Source organism: Coregonus clupeaformis, chromosome 13, assembly GCF_020615455.1.
Source record: "Coregonus clupeaformis isolate EN_2021a chromosome 13, ASM2061545v1, whole genome shotgun sequence".
Lineage (NCBI taxonomy): Eukaryota > Metazoa > Chordata > Actinopteri > Salmoniformes > Salmonidae > Coregonus > Coregonus clupeaformis.
In genome coordinates, this window is record NC_059204.1 from 6,677,322 (window position 1) to 6,701,401 (window position 24,080).

At 48.9% G+C, this 24,080-nt stretch overlaps 1 protein-coding gene across 1 annotated transcript in view; it reads right to left on the reverse strand.

Moving 5' to 3' along the window:
- Positions 1 to 13,914, reverse strand: part of LOC121579097 (reticulon-4 receptor-like 1) — a 173,789-nt gene extending 159,875 nt beyond the window's left edge. The window contains exon 1 of the mRNA XM_041893395.1: positions 13,687 to 13,914. Coding sequence (XP_041749329.1) covers positions 13,687 to 13,696 — 10 coding nt within the window. The 5' untranslated portion in view covers positions 13,697 to 13,914. The remainder of the gene's footprint in view (positions 1 to 13,686) is intronic.
- Between the last annotated feature and the right edge of the window lie 10,166 nt (positions 13,915 to 24,080).

A 24,080-nucleotide genomic window follows, 5' to 3' on the forward strand; every position in this document is an offset into this window, starting at 1 on the left:
GAAATACATCCACAGGTACACCTCCAACTGACTCAAATGATGTAAATTAGCTTATTAGAAGCTTCTAAAGCCATGACATCATTTTCTGGAATTTTCCAAGCTGTTTAAAGGCACAGTCAACTTAGTGTATGTAAACTTCTGACCCACTGGAATTGTAATACATTGAATTATAAGTGAAATCATTGTCTGTAAACAATTGTTGGAAAAATTACTTGTGTCATGCACAAAGTAGATGCCCTAACCGACTTGCCAAAACCATAGTTTGTTAACAAGAAACTTGTGGAGTGGTTGAAAAACGAGTTTTAATGACTCCAGCCCAAGTGTATGTAAACTTCCGACTATGGGTGGGGTTCTCTCTCTCGCTCTATCTATTATATACTACCAGTTCTCTCCTTCTCTCCCTACATCACTCTTCTGCTGAGAGCATCTGCCTTGTGTAGAACTCAATGTTCCAGCTTTGACATTTACTCCAACAATTCCCCCGGCACCCCAACACACACACAAACACACACACACACACACACCACAATAAACACCAAGACAACAGCTTCTCCCCTGAGTATCAATGCCACAAGCGACAGAAAAGCTCTGTCCCTCCCCTCCCTGGTGTTGTTGCAGTGTAATCAGATGTGTAGAAGGTTTAACCTCCATCACTGTCTTCATGGGGAGTAAAGCCATGTTTGACTGAGTTCGTCAACAACCAGATTTTTCAAAAAGTGCGTGTGTGTATGTTTATGTGTGTGTGTGTGTGTGTGTGTGTGTGTGTGTATGTTTATGTGTGTGTGTGTGTGTGTGTGTGTGATGTTTATGTGTGTGTGTGTGTGTGTGTGTGTGTGTGTGTGTGTGTGTGTGTGTGTGTGTGTGTGTGTGTGTGTGTGTGTGTGTGTGTGTGTGTGTATGTTTATGTGTGTGTGTGTGTGTGTGTGTGTATGTTTATGTGTGTGTGTGTGTGTGTGTGTGTGTGTGTGTGTGTGTGTGTGTGTGTGTGTGTGTGTGTGTTGAGTGGCCCACTCAAAGGCTGATCTATAGCCAACACACAGTAAAATAGTGCCAACAGACAGATGGAGTTTGGGTGAGATCTTGAATGAATCTCTCTCTCATCAGTTTGGTCGCTGTAGGAGGGCAGTTCCCCACGAGTGTGTGCAGACTTTCCTAACAACAGTTATTTTAGAATCTTAAATAACCACAAAGACAGATAGGGATGTGGGTGTGCTTAAAAAAGGAGCAATTCGGGATTGGTACATCCGATTTTAGATATGTTATTTAGTAGCTCCGTCTATGAATTTGAGAGTGGTTACATTTCCCTAGCCCCATCCCTCAGCTGTTTGCCAAAAGAAAAGTGGCGGACGCGAGTTTTGCGGACTGCATCTTTAACCTTTTACTGCGGCGGGCTAAAATCAGGGTCACACAGAGTGTTTCTTGGTAGTCTTAAACAAATCTACTTTGAAACAAAAATATACACCTCACACACATGGTTATGGGCTTAAAGAAAGAAGACACCTGTAACATGTCAGATATAGAGTTGAAATGTATTCCATTTTGAGTTTGCATCCCAATATTACACTTTATATACATCAAAGAAGACTGAAATATAACAAAACCTTTTGACATAGAAACACTAGATTTGTCTGTATATAAAAAAAAAAAGTGTATTAATTATGAAAAATATGAATAACATTACACCAATGAAGCCACTAGAGGGCGATTTGGTCATTTGACTGCAGGAAAAGGTTTAAATATCTCTATCCTTTGTGTTTGTTTGTATCCTATGAGTTGTACCCTAATTCTGTGTCAGTTGTCCTCCTCTTTAAGTATCTCTCCCTTTCTCTTCTTCAAGGCTCGTAGTCTTCTCTCTCTCTCTCATTCGCCCTCCCCCGTCCTCTCTCCCCCTCCCTCCCCTCTCTCCCCCTCCTCTGTCCCCGTCCTCTCTCCCCCTCCTCTGTCCCCGTCCTCTCTCCCCCTCCCCCCGTCCTCTCTCCCCCGTCCTCTCTCCCCCTCCCTCCCCCATCCTCTCTCCCCCTCCCTCCCTCCCTCCCTCCCCCATCCTCTCTCCCCCTCCCTCCCCCATCCTCTCTCCCCCTCCCTCCCCAGTCCTCTCTCCCCCTCCCTCCTCCCCGTCCTCTCCCCCTCCCCCCCCGTCCTCTCTCCCCCTCCCTCCCCATCCTCTCTCCCCCCTCCCTCCCCCATCCTCTCTCCCCCATCCTCTCTCCCCCTCCCTCCCCAGTCCTCTCTCCCCCCTCCCTCCCTCCCTCCCCGTCCTCTCTCCCCCTCCCCCCGTCCTCGTCCTCCCCCGTCCTCTCTCCCCCCCTCCCTCCCCGTCCTCTCTCCCCCGTCCTCTCTCCCCGTCCCTCCCCGTCCTCTCTCCCCATCCTCTCTCCCCCCGCCGTCCTCTCTCCCCCTCCCTCCCCGTCCTCCTCTCCCCCTCCCTCCCCGCTCTCTCCCCCTCCCTCCCCCGCCCCGTCCTCTCTCCCCTCTCTCCCCTCCCTCCCCCGCCCTCTCTCCCCGTCCTTCCCCGTCCTCTCTCCCCGTCCCTCCCCGTCCTCTCTCCCCCTCCCTCCCCCGTCCTCTCTCCCCCCTCTCCCCCTCTCATTAGTTTTCTCCATCTCTCTGTTTTTTAGTGAAGGTGACAGACAGAGACTGTATCAGAGACAACCCACCTCCACATTCCATCACTTCCACTGACAGACAGCTGCATATTCAGCACACAGATACATGGCCATTTATCGTGTGTGTGTGTGTGTGTGTGTGTGTGTGTGTGTGTGGGGTGGGTGGGTGGGTGGGTGTGTGTGTGTGCTGGTGGATGGGGTGGTAAGAAACTCAGCCAGTCTCGTAAACAAACAAGCACACACCACTGGCCTATTTCTTCCTGTCCACACACACAGCCACCGGCCCCCAGTCTAGGCCCATATGGTTTCATCAGTAATGAGGACAGAGCCCAGGTGGGACAAAACCAAGTGGCCTAACCTTTAATGATCTGTGTGTGTGGGGGGGTGATAGACCCAAGGCATTCTCCCTATATCAAGGATAGAGAACTGTCGGCCCGCATGACCCTCCTTTTGGGAACTCAGTCGGGGCCTCAACTTCCTGTTGAGAGTTAGAATAATAGAATACACGAGGTGGTTGTGAATCAGCAGCCAATCAATTCGCCCATGTCAGCAAAACATTTTTAGATTGCTAAGTTAGTCTAGCGGCCAGCTTTCTAAATTTATAGTAAGCATGGTCGAATTACCGACCGGCATGGGGCCCATTGACCATCAGTTATCATATTCAAAACTACACATTTTTCTCCGCCCCATGGCAAAATGAGTAGAATTGCATGAAAGGAGTTAGAAAATTGCTAAATCTTCTCTCCATCCCATGACAAAAATATGTAGAATTGCAGCAAACTCGCTTTAGAACGGTAACATTTTCTCCACGCCCAACGGCAAAATGCAGTCACTGCTCACCCCCCAACAGCTTCAATCTGCGTGACACTGCTCAGCCCCCAACAGCTTCCATCTGCCTGACACTGCTCACACCCCAACAGCTTCCATCTGCCTGACACTGCTCACACCCCAACAGCATCAATCTGCGTGACACTGCTCACACCCCAACAGCTTCCATCTGCCTGACACTGCTCACACCCCAACAGCATCAATCTGCCTGACACTGCTCACACCCCAACAGCTTCCATCTGCCTGACACTGCTCACACCCCAACAGCTTCCATCTGCCTGACACTGCTCACACCCCAACAGCTTCCATCTGCCTGACACTGCTCACACCCCAACAGCTTCCATCTGCCTGACACTGCTCACACCCCAACAGCTTCCATCTGCCTGACACTGCTCACACCCCAACAGCTTCCATCTGCCTGACACTGCTCACACCCCAACAGCTTCAATCTGGCTGACACTGCTCACACCCCAACAGCTTCCATCTGCCTGACACTGCTCACACCCCAACAGCTTCCATCTGCCTGACACTGCTCACACCCCAACAGCTTCCATCTGCCTGACACTGCTCACACCCCAACAGCTTCAATCTGCCTGACACTGCTCACACCCCAACAGCTTCAATCTGCCTGACACTGCTCACACCCCAACAGCTTCAATCTGCCTGACACTGCTCACACCCCAACAGCTTCAATCTGCCTGACACTGCTCACACCCCAACAGCTTCAATCTGCCTGACACTGCTCACACCCCAACAGCTTCAATCTGCCTGACACTGCTCACACCCCAACAGCTTCAATCTGCCTGACACTGCTCACACCCCAACAGCTTCCATCTGCCTGACACTGCTCACACCCCAACAGCTTCCATCTGCCTGACACTGCTCACACCCCAACAGCTTCCATCTGCCTGACACTGCTCACACCCCAACAGCTTCCATCTGCCTGACACTGCTCACACCCCAACAGCTTCCATCTGCCTGACACTGCTCACACCCCAACAGCTTCCATCTGCCTGACACTGCTCACCCCCCAACAGCTTCCATCTGCCTGACACTGCTCACTCCCCAACAGCTTCAATCTGCCTGACACTGCTCACACCCCAACAGCTTCAATCTGCCTGACACTGCTCACCCCCCAACAGCTTCAATCTGCCTGACACTGCTCACACCCCAACAGCTTCAATCTGCCTGACACTGCTCACCCCCCAACAGCTTCAATCTGCCTGACACTGCTCACACCCCAACAGCTTCAATCTGCCTGACACTGCTCACACTCCAACAGCTTCCATCTGCCTGACACTGCTCACACCCAAACAGCTTCCATCTGCCTGACACTGCTCACACCCCAACAGCTTCCATCTGCCTGACACTGCTCACCCCCCAACAGCTTCCATCTGCCTGACACTGCTCACACCCCAACAGCTTCAATCTGCCGGACACTGCTCACACCCCAACAGCTTCCATCTGCCTGACACTGCTCACACCCCAACAGCTTCAATCTGCCTGACACTGCTCACACCCCAACAGCTTAAATCTGCCTGACACTGCTCACACCCCAACAGCTTCCATCTGCCTGACACTGCTCACACCCCAACAGCTTCAATCTGCCTGACACTGCTCACACCCCAACAGCTTAAATCTGCCTGACACTGCTCACACTCTGACTGTGTAACGATCCCGGCTGTCTGAGTCGGGTCCTGTCTGGTGACTAGTGTTCCGGTTCGTAATCTCCAGTTTCCCGAGGGTTCGGGAACGCTCCGGGGAGCGCTCTTGTTTTCCGCACCTGCATCCCATCAGCAATCTGCACACCTGGTCCTGATCATCACCCTTCTTAGGCTCTGGCCTAACATCCAGTTCCTGCCGGATCGTTAGCTATGAACATCTCTCACCCGGAACCTTCACCCAACCTCTGCCTGATGGTCGGCGGCTGCCGAGCCAGTACCGACCAACCACTGCACCCTCAACAACCCATCCACGCCACCCGCTCTGTTCCCTGGATTATTCAGCCTCACTCGGAATCTATTAAATAAACACTCACCTTTCTCTCAACGTACCTTGTCCTGGTCTGCTTCTGGGTTCTGGCATAGTAAACCGTGACAGAACGATCCGGCCAGTAATGAACCCAGCGGACCTGGACTCTGTTCGCCATGCTATTATCCAGCAGGAGAAGATGTTGGGCCATCATAGCACGGTACTACAGGAGATCGCGTTGTCAGTTCGGAACCTTTCTACCGGTCTGACGGAGGTCCAGAACCAACGTAAGTGTCGGTGGAGGATCCACTACCGGGTTTCACCCATCTCGCCTGCCGCTTCTGAAGCTGTGTCCATCCGTGAGCCCAAGGTTCCCGGCGCCGGATAAATATGAGGGGGAGCTGGGAAGATGCCGTTCCTTCCTTATGCAGTGTGGATTAGTGTTCGATCTACAGCCCTACTCTTATGCCACAGACAAGGCTAGGATAGCCTTTGTGATTGAGTTGCTGCGTGGTCGAGCGCTGGAGTGGGCTTCAGCCGTTTGGGAACGACAAGATCCCTGCATGGCTTCATACCAGGGGTTCACGGCCGAGATGAGGGAAGCTCTTCGACCATTCCGTCCGAGGAGGGACGCAGCTAGGCGCCTGTTTTCGCTTCGCCAAGGAACTCGCAGCGTGGCCGACTTCGTGATCGAGTTCAAGACGTTGGCTGTGGAGAGTGGGTGGAACGAGGAGTCTCTGCAAGCGGCCTTTTACCAGGGTCTGTCGGAGCAGCTCAAGGATGAGTTGATCTCCTATCCGGAGCCTAGTGACCTGGACAGCTTGGTAGCCTTGTCTATTCGGGTGGATAATCGAGTCCGAGAGCGAAGGAGGGAGAAGCAATGGGGTCCGTCCAATCGATCAGCTTCTCAGTTCCCAGTCGGGTCGGGTGGTGGACCAGAACACGCTCGATCATTCTCCACCACAATGGATTAGTGGAGAGGTCCTCTCTCCCGATTCTGAACCCATGCAAGTGGGGCGCACGGGTTAACCAAGGAGGAGCGTCAACATAGACGTAAGACCAACTGCTGCCTCTACTGTGGTAGCTCGGGACATTACATCTCCACTTGTTCCCGGCGGTCGTCAAACTGCCCGGCTCGCTAAAGTTGGGAGGACTTTTAGCGAGCCAGTTTCAACCTCTCAGTACCTCTGTCAGACCCCGTTTCCCGGCTACCCTTGTGAACAGGAATCAGAGCTTAGCGCTTAACGCTTTTATCGATTCAGGTGCCGATGGAAGCTTTCTTGATGCCGAAGTTGGTGGAACAGCTGGGGCTTTCCAAGGCAATTGCCGGAAGCCATTGAAGCGACCACTCTGAACGGCAGTAGTCTGGCACGTATCACGATGAGGACTGAACCGGTTAAGATGCGGTTGTCGGGGGAATCATTCTGAGATGATTTCATTCTTCATTCTGCCCGTCTTCCCATGTTCCTCTGGTCCTTGGATACCCCTGGCTGAAGGAACACAATCCCACGTTCGATTGGGTGACGGGCAAGGTAACGAGTTGGAGCCTTGATTGTCATGCTAACTGTCTCAAGACTGCCTGCCCCCATTCGGTTCCCAGTCAGGTGATTGAGGCTAAACCCCCAGATTTGTCCCTGGTTCCCGAGACATATCACGATTTGGGGGAAGTTTTCAGTAAGCAGAAGGCTCTGTCACTCCCTCCCCACCGACCATATGATTGTGCCATCAACCTGGTCCCTGGAGCTGTCTACCCCCAAGGGAAGGTTATACAGTATCTCCCGACCTGAACGTGAGGCGTTGGAGACCTACATCAAGGAGTCCCTAGCTGCTGGTCTCGTTCGTCCCTCGTCATCACCCCCTGGGGGCAGGATTCTTCTTTGTGGGTAAGAAGGATGGCTCTCTTCGACCGTGTATTGATTATCGGGGTTGAATGACATCACGGTCAAGAACAAGTATCCCCTGCCCTTGATGAGTTCTGCCTTCGACTCCTTACAGGGTGCTACGGTGTTCACCAAGCTAGACCTACGCAATGCGTATCACCTGGTCCGGATCAGAGAGGGGGACCAGTGGTTGACGGGTTTCAATACACCGATGGGTCACTTGAGTATCAGGTGATGCCGTTTGGACTGACCAATGCTCCAGCGGTATTCCAGAGTATGGTGAACGACGTCCTGAGAGATATGATCGGTCTCTTTGTGTTTGTTTACCTGGATGACATTCTGATCTTCTCGAAGGAACCTTCCGACCACGTCCAGCATGTCCGGCAGGTTCTGCAGCGATTGTTGGAGAATCGCCTGTTCGTGAAGGCCGAGAAGTGCGAGTTTCACGCCCACACGACATCCTTTCTCGGGTACATCATCTCCAGGGAGAGATTAGGATGGACCAGGAGAAGGTTAGAGCGGTTCTGGAATGGGCCCAGCCCGGTACGAGATTGCAGCTCCAGAGATTTTTGGGGTTTGCGAATTTCTACCGCAGATTCATCCGGGATTACAGCCGTGTGGCCGCTCCGTTAACTGCCTTGACTTCCAGTATCAGGACCTTCAAGTGGAATCCGGAGGCGGATCGAGCGTTTCTGGATTTGAAGAGGCGATTCACCAACGCACCGATTCTCTCTCAACCGGACACGGCCCGTCAGTTCGTCGTTGAAGTGGACGCGTCTGATGTGGGAGTTGGCGCCATCCTGTCGCAGCGATGCTCCACGGACAGTAAACTCCATCCCTGCGCCTACTACTCTCGTCGCCTTTCGCCTGCGGAGAGGAATTACGATGTGGGTAACCGGGAGCTTCTCGCGGTGAAACTTGCCTTGGAGGAGTGGCGCCACTGGTTGGAGGGGGCGGAGCAACCGTTTATTGTCTGGACTGACCACAAGAATCTTGCTTACGTGCAATCGGCTAAACGTCTCAACTCCCGTCAGGCCAGGTGGGCGTTGTTTTCGGACGATTCAAGTTTGCCCTGACGTTCCGACCTGGATCTAAGAACGGCAAGGCGGACGCCTTGTCCCGGATGTTCTCCAAGACGGAGGAGAGTGGGTCCAAGACCGAGACAATCCTCCCCCGGAACTGCGTCGTGGGAGCAGTTATGTGGAAGATTGAGGAGGAGGTGCTGGCGGCCCTTCGGACTCAGCCCGGTCCCGTAACGGTCCACCCGGTCGGTTGTTTGTGCCTGAGTCGGGTTCGTCCTGCTGTCCTCAAATGGTCCCACGCCAGCAAGATGGCTTGTCACCCTGGCGTGGCTCGGACAATGGCGTTTCTTCGCAGACGCTTTTTGGTGGCCTGCCATGGCCGAGGATACTCGGGGGTTTTGTTGCTGCCTGTCCAGTGTGTGCGCAGAATAAGAGTACCAGTCGGCCCAGCTCTGGACTACTTCACCCCCTTCCTATTCCCCGGCGACCATGGTCGCATCTGGCCCTGGACTTCGTCACTGGGTTGCCCGCTTCTGAGGGGAACACGGTGGTTCTGACTATCGTGGACAGATTCAGCAAGTTCGCCCACTTTGTGCCTATTGCCAAGCTTCCCTCTGCCTCGGAGACGTCCGAGATCCTGGTTAGGGAGGTTTTTCAGGGTCCACGGTTTGCCCAGTGATATCGTTTCCGACCGTGGCCCTCAGTTTACCTCTGCTGTCTGGAAGTCCTTCTGTTTGGCCATTGGAGCTACAGTCAGTCTCACATCTGGTTTTCACCCCCAATCCAATGGTCAGGCGGAGAGAGCCAACCAGAAGATGGAATCCACGCTACGCTGTCTGGTCTCTTCCAACCCCACCTCCTGGGTCTCTCAGTTGCCTTGGGTTGAGTATGCCCACAATACTCTTCCTACATCTGCCACTGGGATGTCTCCCTTCCAGTGCCTGTATGGCTACCAACCTCCCCCTGTTTCCTTCTCAGGAGAAGGAGCTCTCAGTGCCTTCTGTTCCAGGCCCATATTCGTCGTTGCCACCGGACCTGGCATCGGGCCAGAAAGGCACTCCTTAGAGTTTCGGACCGGTATCAGCTCCAGGCGAATCGTCGCCGGATCCCGCTCCCCACCTATACCATCGGAGATAGGGTTTGGTTGGCCACGGGATCTTCCGTTACGGACTGAGTCTAGGAAGTTGTTACCGAAGTTCATTGGTCCGTTTGTGGTGGAGAGGGTGATCAATCCAGTGGCAGTTCGACTCAAACTACCGAGGACGCTCAGAGTCCATCCCACCTTTCATGTCTCCTGCCTCAAGCCTGTCTTCCTCAGTCCTCTGTTGCCTCCTCCGCCTCCTCCTCCTCCTCCTCGGATGATCGGAGGTGGTCCTGCCTACACGGTGCGTCGCATCATGGATTCCAGACGGCGGGGCCGGGGTTTCCAGTATCTCGTGGACTGGGAGGGGTATGGCCCTGAAGAGAGGAATGGATTCGCGGCGACAGGTCCTAGATGCGGACCTCATCAGTGACTTCTACCGCCTCCATCCTGGCGCTCCGGGAGTCCGCCCGGTGGCGTCGTCGGAGGGGGGGTACTGTAACGATCCCGGCTGTCTGAGTCGGGTCCTGTCCGGTGACTAGTGTTCCGGTTCGTAATCTCCAGTTTCCCGAGGGTTCGGAACGCTCCCGGGAGCGCTCTTGTTTTCCGCACCTGCATCCCATCAGCTAATCTGCACACCTGGTCCTGATCATCACCCTTCTTAGGCTCTGGCCTAACATCCAGTTCCTGCCGGATCGGTAGCTGCTGAACATCTCTCACCCGGAACCTTCACCCAACCTCTGCCTGATGGTCGGCGGCTGCCGAGCCAGTACCGGACCAACCACTGCACCCTCAACAACCCATCCACGCCACCCGCTCTGTTCCCTGGATTATTCAGCCTCACTCGGAATCTATTAAATAAACACTCACCTTTCTCTCAACGTACCTTGTCCTGGTCTGCTTCTGGGTTCTGGCATAGTAAACCGTGACAGACTGTATTTAAGCTTGTGCATTACTCACCTAATTAGTGTGTGTGTGTGTGTGTGTGTGTGTGTGTGTGTGTGTGTGTGTGTGTGTGTGTGTGTGTGTGTGTGTGTGTGTGTGTGTGTGTGTGTGTGTGAGACAGAGATATCATGGTTCCACAATTGCAACACTGCTGTCTTTACAGACACACCATTTAAATAAGGTCCAATGCAGCTGTTTTAATCTCAATGTCAAATCATTTCTGGGTAACAATTAAGGACCTTACTGTGATTCTTTTTTTAAACTATTTTAATTGAAAACAAACAAAAATAGCTTCTTAGCAAAGTTACATTTCTCCTAGTAAGAATTTTGCTAGGACTGTCTGGGAGTGGTCTGAGTGGGGAGGGGAGAACTGAAAATGAGCTGTTATTGGCCGAGAGGTTTGGAACTTTTTCTTATTGTTCTATTAACCAATTTACCAACTGATGATGTCACCAGGCAGGCCAAAACTCCATCCCACCAAAACAGGATGAAATGTCAGGCAGTCTTTTCAAACACCTCTTACAGTAAAAGGGCAATATATACAGTACCAGTCAAAAGTTTGGACACACCTACTCATTCAAGGGTTTTTCTTTATTTTTACTATTTTCTACATTGTAGAATAATAGTGAAGACATCAAGATGATGAAATAACACATATGGAATTATGTAGTAACCAAAACAGTGTTAAACAAATCAAAATATATTTTATATTTGAGATTCTTCAAAGTAGCCACCCTTTGTCTTGATGACAGTCTTGGCATTCTCTCAAACAGCTTCACCTGGAATGCTTTTCCAACAGTCTTGAAGGAGATCCAACATATGCTGAGCACTTGTTGGCTGCTTTTCCTTCACTCTGCAGTCCAACTAATCCCAAACCATCTCAATTGGGTTGAGGTCAGGTGATTGTGGCGGCCAGGTCATCTGATGCAGCATTCCATCACTCTCCTTGGTCAAATAGCCCTTACACAGCCTGGAGGTGTGCTGGGTCATTGTCCTGTTGAAAAACAAATGATAGTCCAACTAAGCGCAAACCAGATGGGATGGCGTATCGCTGCAGAATGCTGTGGTAGCCATGCTGGTTAAGTGTGCCTTGAATTCTAAATAAATCACAGACAGTGTCACCAGCAAAGCACCCCCACACCATCACACCTCCTCCTCCATGCTTCACGGTGGGTACCACACATGCGCCGATCATCCGTTCACCTATTCTGCGTCTCACAAAGACATGGTGGTTGGAACCAAAAATCTCAAATTTGGACTCATCAGACCAAAGGACAGGTTTCCACCGGTCTAATGTCCATTGCTCGTGTTTCTTGGCCCAAGCAAGTCTCTTCTTATTATTGGTGTCCTTTAGTAGTGGTTTCTTTGCAGCAATTCGTCCATGAAGGCCTGATTCACACAGTCTCCTCTGAACAGTTGATGTTGAGATGTGTCTGTTACTTGAACTCTGTGAAGCATTTATTTGGGCTGCAATCTGAGGCTGGTAACTCTAATGAACTTATCCTCTGCAGCAGAGGTAACTCTGGGTCTTCCTTTCCTGTGGCGGTCCTCATGAGAGCCAGTTTCATCATATCGCTTGATGGTTTTTGTGACTGCACTTGAAGAAACTTTCAAAGTTCTTGAAATTTTCCGGATTTACTGAGCTTCATGTCTTAAAGTAATATAATAATAATAAAATATAATATGCCATTTAGCAAACGCTTTTATCCAAAGCGACTTACAGTCATGTGTGCATACATTTTTACGTATGTAAAAGTAATGATGGACTGTCGTTTCTCTTTGCTTATTTGAGCTGTTCCACAAATTAACGTTTAACAAGGCACACCTGTTAATTGAATGCATTCCAGGTGACTACCTCATGAAGCTGGTTGAGAGAATGCCAAGAGTGTGCAAAGCTGTCATCAAGGCAAAGGGCTGGCTACTTTGAAGAATCTCAAATATAAAATATATTTTGATTTGTTTAACACTTTTTTGGTTTACATGATTCCATATGTGTTATTTCATAGTTTTGATGTCTTCACTATTATTGTACAATGTAGAAAATAGTAAAAATAAAGAAAAACCCTGGAATTAATAGGTGTGTCCAAACTTTTGACTGGTACTGTATAAAACAGAGGAAAATCATTTTTTTACAGGAATTTTTACAGCAACATTTCAGCTTTACAGAAACCTCTCTCTCTCTGTGTCTGTCTTTCTCTCTCTCTGTGTGTGTCTCGGTTAACGCTCCCGGTCCCCGGGGTCCACTGACTCTCATGGCGCTTGTTCCTCGCGCCGCTGCCTCGTCACCCACCCGCTCGAGAAGGTCAGAAAGTCTGTCTAGGCGCGAGAATGCACGCATACACACAATAACTATAAACTGCAGTGCGGCATTCTATTTTTAAGAATAATATGAAGTGATATTGATAAATATTTTATTCCCGCCGAACGGAGCCGAGCTGAGCGAGAAGAGCGGGGTGAGGGACAGAGGCATATAATCTAACGACGCTCATAAAGACCAACACACTCCAGGATTTGACGACGTATTGGAAACCACATCACACACACCTCTGCCTACACAGACCTCTCCTCTGCGCGCGCACACACACACACACACACACACCTGGATATTTGATAACCTCTGTAGTCGACAGTACAGCCTCCACATAGACCGACCGACAACACACACCTGGATATTTGATAACCTCTGTAGTCGACAGTACAGCCTACACATAGACCGACCGACCACACACACCTGGATATTTGATAACCTCTGTAGTCGACAGTACAGCCTACACATAGACCGACCGACAACACACACCTGGATATTTGATAACCTCTGTAGTCGACAGTACAGCCTACACATAGACCGACCGACCACACACACCTGGATATTTGATAACCTCTGTAGTCGACAGTACAGCCTACACATAGACCGACCGACCACACACACCTGGATATTTGATAACCTCTGTAGTCGACAGTACAGCCTACACATAGACCGACCGACAACACACACCTGGATATTTGATAACCTCTGTAGTCGACAGTACAGCCTCCACATAGACCGACCGACCACACACACCTGGATATTTGATAACCTCTGTAGTCGACAGTGCAGCCTCCACATAGACCGACCGTCCACATAGACCGACCGACCACACACAATTCCAAATGCATTCCAAGTCGTGATGCAACGCCAGGCTACTGTAGGTAGGTCATCATCAACACATATTCCTAAAGCTCTCGCGCTGGAACACAACGTCAGACATTTCCAGCACACTTTGTCATACATATCCAAATAAACAAAACAAACAAATAGCCGATTTAACACCATTACAGCGAAAGACCATATGGAAAAAAAGTCATAATCGTACCTCTAAACATGTTGAAGGCGGTTGTTCTATCCGTCTAGTAGGCTATCCCAGTGTGAGTCCCATCCTCCTTGGACGTCACTTTCGGCCGAATGTAGCCTACTTGCCAGGTGTTTTCTCTGGTCTCAAATGAACAGTGTTGACAGGCAGAGTTGAAAACACACCCGCGGATATTCCGACAGAGAAGAAGTTAAAGCGTCTGGAAAATTCTACCAAAACAATTCAAGATGCGCTATCTTATTCCAAAACGCACGGCAGGCAGGCGCAGCTTGTGTTTTGACTGCAGGCTACCACACACTGGGCGCGTTCGAGCGGATCACTTTTGTCAAATCGTTGGTCACCGCCTTTCAGAGTGTATTGCATTATGGTTTTAAAAATTGTCAGACTTGCGACTACATCTCCACTGCATGAACTTGACAACAATAATGTGATCAAATGTCATGCAGTTTTCAATGAAATCGCCTTCAAGTCACTGCAGTTGCTTCTCACCAACTGCACCATGCAGCCAACACCTGCATTGTGGGAGGCACTATTTGTCAACCAATCATAAGGGTGTTTTTGTTTGACCCACGCAAACGTGGCCAAATAGATGACTGAAACAGGAACCAATTTTGCTGCAATTCTGAAGCTACACAGGATACAAATGAAAAGTGATATTTCACCAGTGGAGGCTCCTCAGAGGAGGAAAAGGAGGACCATCCTCCTCAGTGAATTTCATAAAAATGTAAATAGTGAAACATTAAGAACGTTATCCTTTTCATATAAAACTATACTAAATATATTCAGGTCACCAAATAATTGATTAAAACACACTGTTTTTCAATGAAGTCTACAGTAGCCTCAACAGCACTCTGTAGTGTGGCTCCATGGTGTAGCTGGACGACAGATAGCTTCTGTACTCCTCTGGGTACGTTGACTTCAATAGAAAACCTAGGAGGCTCATAGCTTCTGTCCTCCTCTAGGTACATTGACTTCAATACAAAACCTAGGAGGCTCATGGTTCTCACCCCCTTCCATAGACTTATCCAGTAATTATGACAACTTCCGGAGGACGTCCTCCAACCTATCAGAGCTCTTGCAGCATGAACTGACATTTTGTCCACCCAATCAAAGGATCAGAGAATTAATCTAATACTGAAAGCATAAGCTACAGTTAGCTAGCACTGCAGTGCATAAAATGTGGTGAGTAGTTGACTCAAAGAGAGAGAAAGACAATAGTTGAACATTTTTAAACAAATAAATTTCTCCGAAAATTAAGGAGAAGCAAGAGAGAAAGCATGAGAGAGACAGCTAGCTAGCTATATTTTGTAGTATATATATATATATATATATATATATATATATATATATATATTTTACTTTCACTTACTTAGCTAGCGAATGCAGCTAGCTAGTTTAGCCTACTCAAACACCCGGTTCAAACAGAGAGGGATGCTATGTTAGCTAGCTGGCTATGACTATCCAACACTGGAACTCTTCCAAGTCAAGGTAAGCTTTTGGTTGTATTAATGTATTGCCACCGGGGCCCGCCGGTGTAACTGCCAAACTGCTTGCTGTACTGCATGATTGTAGCGGGTTTACTAATGCGTTAGTTCTAATAGCTATGTTGACTAAGACGTTAATATGGTGAAAATGATGCAGACTGTGTGTAGCGGTTAGCGGTTACGTTATGAATGTTTGGCTTGGAAAGATTTTTCTGCTTGGTCTCAGACAGCTGTTGTATTGTGCACTGAAGTCCACTAGCGAAGGGAAAAGGTGAGAGGAGGAGAGATGTGAGAAGGAATTATATATACAACGAGCAAAGGGACCATGCGGTTTATACGTGACTGAGTTCTGTGTTTGCGTGTGATTAGGGGTGTATTCATTCCGCCGATTCTGTTGAAAAATGTTTCTTAAAACGGAAGCAAACGGAACGAAACGGGGCTAAACATACCTGAATTTGGCCAATAGAAACTCTCGTTTGCAACTGTTGGACTAATGATTACACCATAGGTCAGCTAGATTCGCTTGAACACACCCACTGGGTAAGGCGAAAGTTGCTGACTGTAGAGGGAAGTCGACCCAGGAAAGTCAGGGGAAAGTACATATGCACTGACAGCAAGTCAGACAACTTCTGCTGTTTCTAGCAAACACGACAATGGCAGACATGGCCTTCGCCTTTGTTATTGCTGATGGAGTTGGTGCTATCGAAATTTCACTTCTACACGAAGCTGAACAAGATCGACATGGTCCAAGGAATGAATATCTTGATGATAACAGCCCAAGCTCTTTCTAACATTCACAATACTTTTTTTTTTTTTTTTTCTGTGATGGTTTTCTCAAAATACAACCATGTAGTGAGTGCAACAGGCTACTAGAATGAGAACCTGTAGGTGTTTTTGCAGCATGTGATCCTGTAAGTCACTCTGTATTAAACTATATCTATACTATGTGAAGCTTCATGTACCGTCCTCATTATTTACATGTCTTTGTCATTTAGCTTTTCCAGAGCGACTTACAGGAGCAATTATGGTTAAGTGCCTTGTTCAAGGGGATTCGGATTCGGGGACCAGCGACATTTCGGTTATTGGCCCATTGCTCTTAACCGCTATGCTTCCTGCCTCCTGTGATCAAAAAGGTCATGCAGTTTTTGATGAAGTCGCCTTCAAGTCACTGCAGTTGCATTCTCACCAACTGCACCATGCAGCCGTCACCTGCGTTGTGGGAGGCACTATTTGTCAACCAATTATTAGGGTGTGTGATTGTAATTGTGCAATATGGAATTGTAACAGATTGTTACTGTATGGTAATTGATTGCATGTCAGCATCACGACAGCCTGCAGTGTATTTATTTAATTCTCAACCTCTATGTTGCTTTGGTCAGTAAGCATGTAAAGAACAGAATTTGATTCAATCACATGAAAGACAAAACATTCACTATACAGAAAAGTATTAAACTATCTATACTGAATTAAAATATAAACGCAACATGAAACAATTTTAACGATTTTACTGAGTTACAGTTCATATAAGGAAATCAGTCAATTGAAAATAATTCATTAGGCCCTAATCTATGGATTTCACATGACGGGGCAGGGGCGCAGCCATGGGTGGGCTTGGGAAGGCATAGGCCCACCCACTGGGGAGCCAGGCCCAGCCAATCAGAATGAGTTTTTCCCCAAAAAAGGGCTTTATTACAGACAGAAATACTCCTCAGTTTCATCAGCTGTCTGGGTGGCTGGTCTCAGACGATCCTGCAGATGAAGAAGCCAGAAGTGGAGGTCCTGGGCTGGCGTGGTTATATGTGGTCTGCGGTTTTGAGGCGGGTTGGACGTTCAGCCAAATTCTCTAAAACAACGTTGAAATGAACATTCAATTCTCTGGCAAAAGCTCTGGTGGATATTCCTGCAGTCAGCATTGGCAAAGGAGAAATGCTCACTAACAGGGATATAAACAAATTTGTGTACAACATTTGAGAGAAATAAGCTTTTTGTGCGTATGGAACATTTCTGGGATCTTTTATTTCAGCTCATGAAACATCGTTGCGTTTATATTTTTTGTTCAGTGTACATCAGTTCACATAAGTTACAATATGCCAAGCAATATGCCAAAAAGTCAAATGCACTTGGTATTGACCCCACGACTGTGTCTGCGGTCATTATTGAGAGGACGGTTTTCCGGACACAGATTAAACCTCCAAAATTGCCAGTGTAGAAACCCCCTACAATAACCCATGTATAGCCTACAATATCTTTTACATTTTATTCACACTTAAAGGAAAACTTCAACCAAAAAATGCATCACACCGGCTGTATTTCTGTACTTTGAAAGTTATATATCTTGAAAACTAGATCGATGACATGCAAAACATTTTGGGACTAAATCAAAAATGGTTTAATTAAACAAATATCTAAATATAGTTTTTGGGTGGATTTTTCCTTTAATAGACAATCAACAAATTTGAATTTGTTTTTGTGACAACAATATTACAGACACGACAAACTGTAGGCTATAACATGGGACAGAACATTACAGTAACATCGAGATAAATACACTACATGACCAAAAGTATGTGGACACCTGCTCGTCAAACATCTAATTCCAAAATCATGGGCATTAATATGGAGTTGGTCCCCCCTTTGCTGCTATAACAGCCTCCACTCTTCTGGGAAGGCTTTCCACTAGATGTTGGAACATTGCTGCGGGGACTTGCTTCCATTCAGCCACAAGGGCATTAGTGAGGTCGGGCACTGATGTTGGGCGATTAGGCCTGGCTCGCTGTCGGCGTTCCAGTTCATCCCAAAGGTGTTTCGATAGGGTTGAGGTCAGGGCTCTGTGCAGGCCAGTCAAGTTCTTCCACACTGATCTCGACAAATCATTTCTGTATGGACCTCGCTTTGTGCACGCAGGCATTGTCATACTGAAACAAGAAAGGGCCTTCCCCAAACCGTTGCCACAAACTTGGAAGCACAGAGTCATCTAGAATGTCATTGTAAGCTGTAATGTTAAGACTTCCCTTCACTGGAACTAAGGGGCCTAGCCCGAACCATCAAAAATAGCCCCAGACCATCATTCCTCCTCCACCAAACTTCACAGTTGGCACTATGCAATGGGCAGGTAGCGTTCTCCTGGCATCTGTCAATCCCAGATTTGTCTGTTGGGACTGACAGATGGGCAAGCGTGATTCATCTGCTCCAGAGTCCAATGGCGGTGAGCTTTACACCACTCCAGCCGACGTTTGGCATTGCGCATGGTGATCTTAGGCTTGTGTGCGGCTGCTCGGCCAGGGAAACCCAATTAATGAATCTCCCGACGAACACCGACTCTGACTGCATGTGTGGGTAGCACTGTGGCCCCTCATGATGAGTTCAGATTTTTCGTTGCCCCCACCCCCATCAAAGTTGCCCATTCCTAATATAATTGAACGTATGGTTGAAATTTGAACAAAGAAAATACCTATTTTCAACGTCCGTAAAATACACTGCTCAAAATGAAGGGAACACTTAAACAACACAATGTAACTCCAAGTCAATCACACTTCTGTGAAATCAAACTGTCCACTTAGGAAGCAACACTGATTGACAATAAATTTCACATGCTGTTGTGCAAATGGAATAGACAACAGGTGGAAATTATAGGCAATTAGCAAGACACCCCCAATAAAGAAGTGGTTCTGCAGGTGGTGACCACAGACCACTTCTCAGTTCCTATGCTTCCTGGCTGATGTTTTGGTCACTTTTGAATGCTGGCGGTGCTTTCACTCTAGTGGTAGCATGAGACAGAGTCTACAACCCACACAAGTGGCTCAGGTAGTGCAGCTCATCCAGGATGGCACATCAATGCGAGCTGTGGCAAGAAGGTTTGCTGTGTCTGTCAGCGTAGTGTCCAGAGCATGGAGGCGCTACCAGGAGACAGGCTAGTACATCAGGAGACGTGGAGGAGGCCGTAGGAGGGCAACAACCCAGCAGCAGGACCGCTACCTCCACCTTTGTGCAAGGAGGAGCAGGGGGAGCACTGCCAGAGCCCTGCAAAATGACCTCCAGCAGGCCACAAATGTGCATGTGTCTGCTCAAACGGTCAGAAACAGACTCCATGAGGGTGGTATGAGGGCCCGACGTCCACAGGTGGGGGTTGTGCTTACAGCCCAACACCGTGCAGGACGTTTGGCATTTGCCAGAGAACACTAAGATTGGCAAATTCGCCACTGGCGCCCTGTGCTCTTCACAGATGAAAGCAGGTTCACACTGAGCACGTGACAGAGTCTGGAGACGCCGTGGAGAACGTTCTGCTGCCTGCAACATCCTCCAGCATGACCGGTTTGGTGGTGGGTCAGTCATGGTGTGGGGTGGCATTTCCTTGGGGGGCCGCACAGCCCTCCATGTGCTCGCCAGAGGTAGCCTGACTGCCATTAGGTACCGAGATGAGATCCTCAGACCCCTTGTGAGACCATATGCTGGTGCGGTTGGCCCTGGGTTCCTCCTAATGCAAGACAATGCTAGACCTCATGTGGCTGGAGTGTGTCAGCAGTTCCTGCAAGAGGAAGGCATTGACGCTATGGACTGGCCCGCCCGTTCCCCAGACCTGAATCCAATTGAGCACATATAGGACAACATGTCTCGCTCCATCCACCAATGCCACGTTGCACCACAGACTGTCCTGGAGTTTGCGGATGCTTTAGTCCAGGTCTGGGAGGAGATCCCTCAGGAGACCATCCGCCACCTCATCAGGAGCATGCCCAGGCGTTGTAGGGAGGTCATACAGGCACGTGGAGGCCACACACACTACTGAGCCTCATTTTGACTTGTTTTAAGGACATTACATCAAAGTTGGATCAGCCTGTAGTGTGGTTTTCCACTTTAATTTTGAGGGTGACTCCAAATCCAGACCTCCATGGGTTGATACATTTGATTTCCATCGATAATTTTTGTGTGATTTTGTTGTCAGCACATTCAACTATGTAAAGAAAAAAAGTATTTAATAAGATTATTTCATTTATTCAGATCTAGGATGTGTTGTTTAAGTGTTCCCTTTATTTTTTTGAGCAGTGTATGTATTTTCAATGTCTGGAAACCAAAAATGAACCATATTTCAAAGTCTGGAAAAGACATCTAAAGACGTATTTTCAACATCATTTTGTTCACTGTGTAGCTAATATTCAAATAATTCAGTTGAAAAAAAATAGAACTTCCTTGCCCTCGTTTGAATGTTGCGTGACACAAAAAGATAAATGTGCGTTATGAAAGACTGTTTGCCTTTTCCATTCCCAAGTGTGGGTCAGTACCTTCTCCGGTCTCCGTTACTGGCGCGCTCGTGGCACTCTGTGAGATGATCTGATGGATGACAGCCCAAGGAGGAGAGTTGTTGGACCGTGCCAATGACGTGCGGTCAGGATAGACTGTGAAAATGAATGAAAGAAGAACTGTAATATATATATATATTTTTTTTTAATCAATAATCATTTTGTCATCTTCATGTATTTCCTTCATAATAAAATCAATTTCTGAACTAGTACTTCCCTCATCAATGACCCCACACACCCCAGCCAGGAGCTGTTCTCTCCCGTACCGTCGGGCAGACGGGCTCTACAAGTCACCAGACTGCTGAACACTTGAACTGGACTGACCACCTACACTGACTCTCCACACTTTAAAAACACATACACTCACACACACACCCACACAGACATACACTCATCCACACACACACACACACACACACACACACACACACACAGACATACACTCATCCACACACACACACACACACACACAGACATACACTCATCCACACACACACACTCACACACACACAGACACACACACACACAGACATACACTCATCCACACACACACACACACACTCATCCACACACACACACACACTCATGCTAAACACACATCACAACTGCTACTACCTGTCTCCTATTATGATTGATAAATACTGCACAATTTAAACACTTGTCCCCCAATTCCCCCTTCCCCAAAACACGTCTAAATATTGGACTATAAATGGTTCCTTCCTGTATTATACTGATACTAAAATGTTCCTTCTATTCTACTGAGACATTTACTTTATGTTCCTATTCTTATATTTTATTATTTCTTATTGTTGTTGGATTGTCGAGAAGAAACCTGCTAGTAAGCATTTAGTTGGACAGTGTATACCATGTGTATCCTGTACATACGACTAATCAAACTTGAAACTTGAAACTGTCTGTCAGTTTTGTCTAAAGGAGCTGCTCATCATCTGTCTGTTTGTCCTTCCATCTAACCTCTGATCTCAACATTAGACATGACAGTCAGTCCAGAGCTAGTCTCCTTCACCAGTCAGTCAGTCAGTCAGATATCTAAACCAGTCAGTCAGTCAGTCAGTCAGATATCTAAACCAGCTTGTACCACAGCCTGGCACACATGACTAGTCCCCTAACAGACTTCCAAGTTTATAATAGTATAATAAATAATCATTTAAGTCTATCTTACTCTTGATTGGATCTTGTCCATAGTCTCTCTCTCCCTCTCTCTGTTCATCCTCCCCTCTCCCCTCCCTGTCTCTGTTCACCCTGTCCTCTCCCTCTCTCTGTTCACCCTGTCCTCCCCCTGTCTCTGTTCACCCTGTCCTCCCCCTGTCTCTGTTCACCCTGTCCTCTCCCTCTCTCTGTTCACCCTGTCCTCCCCGTGTCTCTGTTCACCCTGTCCTCTCCCTCTCTCTGTTCACCCTGTCCTCTCCCTGTCTCTGTTCATCCTCCCCTCTATCTGTTCACCCTGACCTCTCTCTCCCTCTCTCTGTTCACCCTGTCCTCTCCCTCTCTCTGTTCACCCTGTCCTCCCCCTCTCTCTGCCCCATCCTCTCCTCCTCTCCCCACCTTGTTCTGAAGGGTAACACAATGAGCCTCATCGACCGCTGTGTTGTTAACCACAGCAAATGTATAGCTGCGCTCTCCTACATTTCACCCGTGCTTCCTCTCGTCTCACTGTGCTCTCCTAGTCTACGTCCCAAATGGCAGCCTATCCCCCTATATAGTGCACTACTTTCCACGAGGAACCACAGGGCTCCGGTCAATAGTAGTGCACTATATAAAGGATATGGTTCCATCTGGCACACAGTCTTACCCATGCTCTCCTACATTTCACAGTATGTTGTGTGATGCCACGAGAGGCTACCGCTTCCAGCGGGGTTGCCCAAGTAGTGCAAGGAGTCCAGGTTCAACCAAAACAAGGATTTTTATTAAAGGTCTTCGGCAACTAACGAAATTATAACACAATTCTCTTCTTCCCCGAGCCCACCCTACAGACCGTGTCTCTTCCCTTCCAAACCTTCAGCCCATCAGCTCCTGATTGGTTTCAGCTGCGTGGGAAGATTGGCCATAGAGGGTTGGAGTTCCCGACCATACCAGCAGATGGAGCCATAGCTGTCTGGGTTTGCAGCCATCTCAGGGGGATGTAACGTCCCTCCAGGACACAGCCTCTCGTGACATCACACATCCCCCTCCTCGGGACCGACGTCCTCGTCGGGGTAAAGGCAGCGAAGAAGGCATCACGCCGGAGAGGGCGTCCGCATTGCCGTGGTGCTTGCCAGCCTGCTCTCTCTTCAACTCCTCCACCTCTAGGACCAGGGACTCAGCCTCCTGTTGTCTCTCCTTGAGTTTCTTACTGAACGCATCAGCCTTGGTTTTAGCAGAGTTTAGCTTCTGTTGAGCAGCTTTCAGTTCCTTCTCTCTCTTTGCCTCCGCATTCTTCATCTTGTTCTCCAACACCTTGTACTTCTCCTCTGCCTTCTTCTGGACCTCCTTACTACTGCGCAGGGTCTCCTCACACTCCTCGATGGTCCTGCGCAGCCTCTCCAGCTCCTCCTGTTGCTTATGGAAGGAGCTCTGTTGGAGTTTAGCCTGGAGGATATCTAACTCTTCTGTCTTCATGTCTAACTGTTGCTTTAACAAACGATACCTCTCAGCGGTCCCCTTCAGACCAGACAGTTCTTTGTCCAGATTCTGTAGCTCCGTCTCTGTGTCGGTCTGGGCACCTGCCATCCCTATCAGAGCCCGGGCGGGAGTGAGTAACTCGGAGGATTGCACCGGAGCCTTCCCAGGATGAGTCTTGCCTCTCCGTTTCCGAGGTACTCGGGTTATCCTCTCCTGAGACTCTCTCCAGAGTGGGTAAAAGGCTGGGCAGTCTCGTCCAATTAGGACAGGGACGGGGAGGGAATCAACCACCCCCGCCGTCGTGTGTATGGTTCCCCGTGTGCTGGTCATTGTAAGTTCAGTAATGGGGTATTCTCTGGTGTCCCCATGGACACAGGAAACTGGGAGGACTTTCCCCGGGGTCAGACACGTTGGGCCCACCAAATCCTTACGCACCAGGGTGGCCCGGCTACCAGAATCCAGTAAGGCCTCCACATCATGGTGATTCACAGTTACCGGGCAGGTGGGGGGTCGATCTGGGCCGCCATCTACGACTCCCAAGAGCGAGGCAAAACGGTGTGTGGGTGCTGAGCTGGAGGACTCCGCAGTGGGCATAGGTTCATCGGCTGGTTTCCCACACTGCCAGGAGATATGTCCCATCTCCCCCACACCGGTAACACTGTCGAGTTTCCCCCTCCTGGTGTACTCTTCTTGGACCCGCCTGGTTTCTGGCTCCCCCTGGAGCCGGGATAAGTCCTGACGTGGCTGGGTTCGAGACCTTGGGGTCCTTTGGACGGGTTCTTCCCATTTGGGGTGGGGCCGCACTCCTGGGGTCTTTTCGGGAAGCATTCAGCATCTCCGCTGTGGCCTGGTACTTTTCCACAGCTTCCACGGTCAGATCAGCCGTGGTCAAGGCCTGTTGACTGATGAACCGTTTTGCCTCATAAGGCAGGGCGCGTGAGTAACGATCCACCACAACGGCCTCCACCACCGCCGCTGCTGTATTCCTCTGCGGATCCAG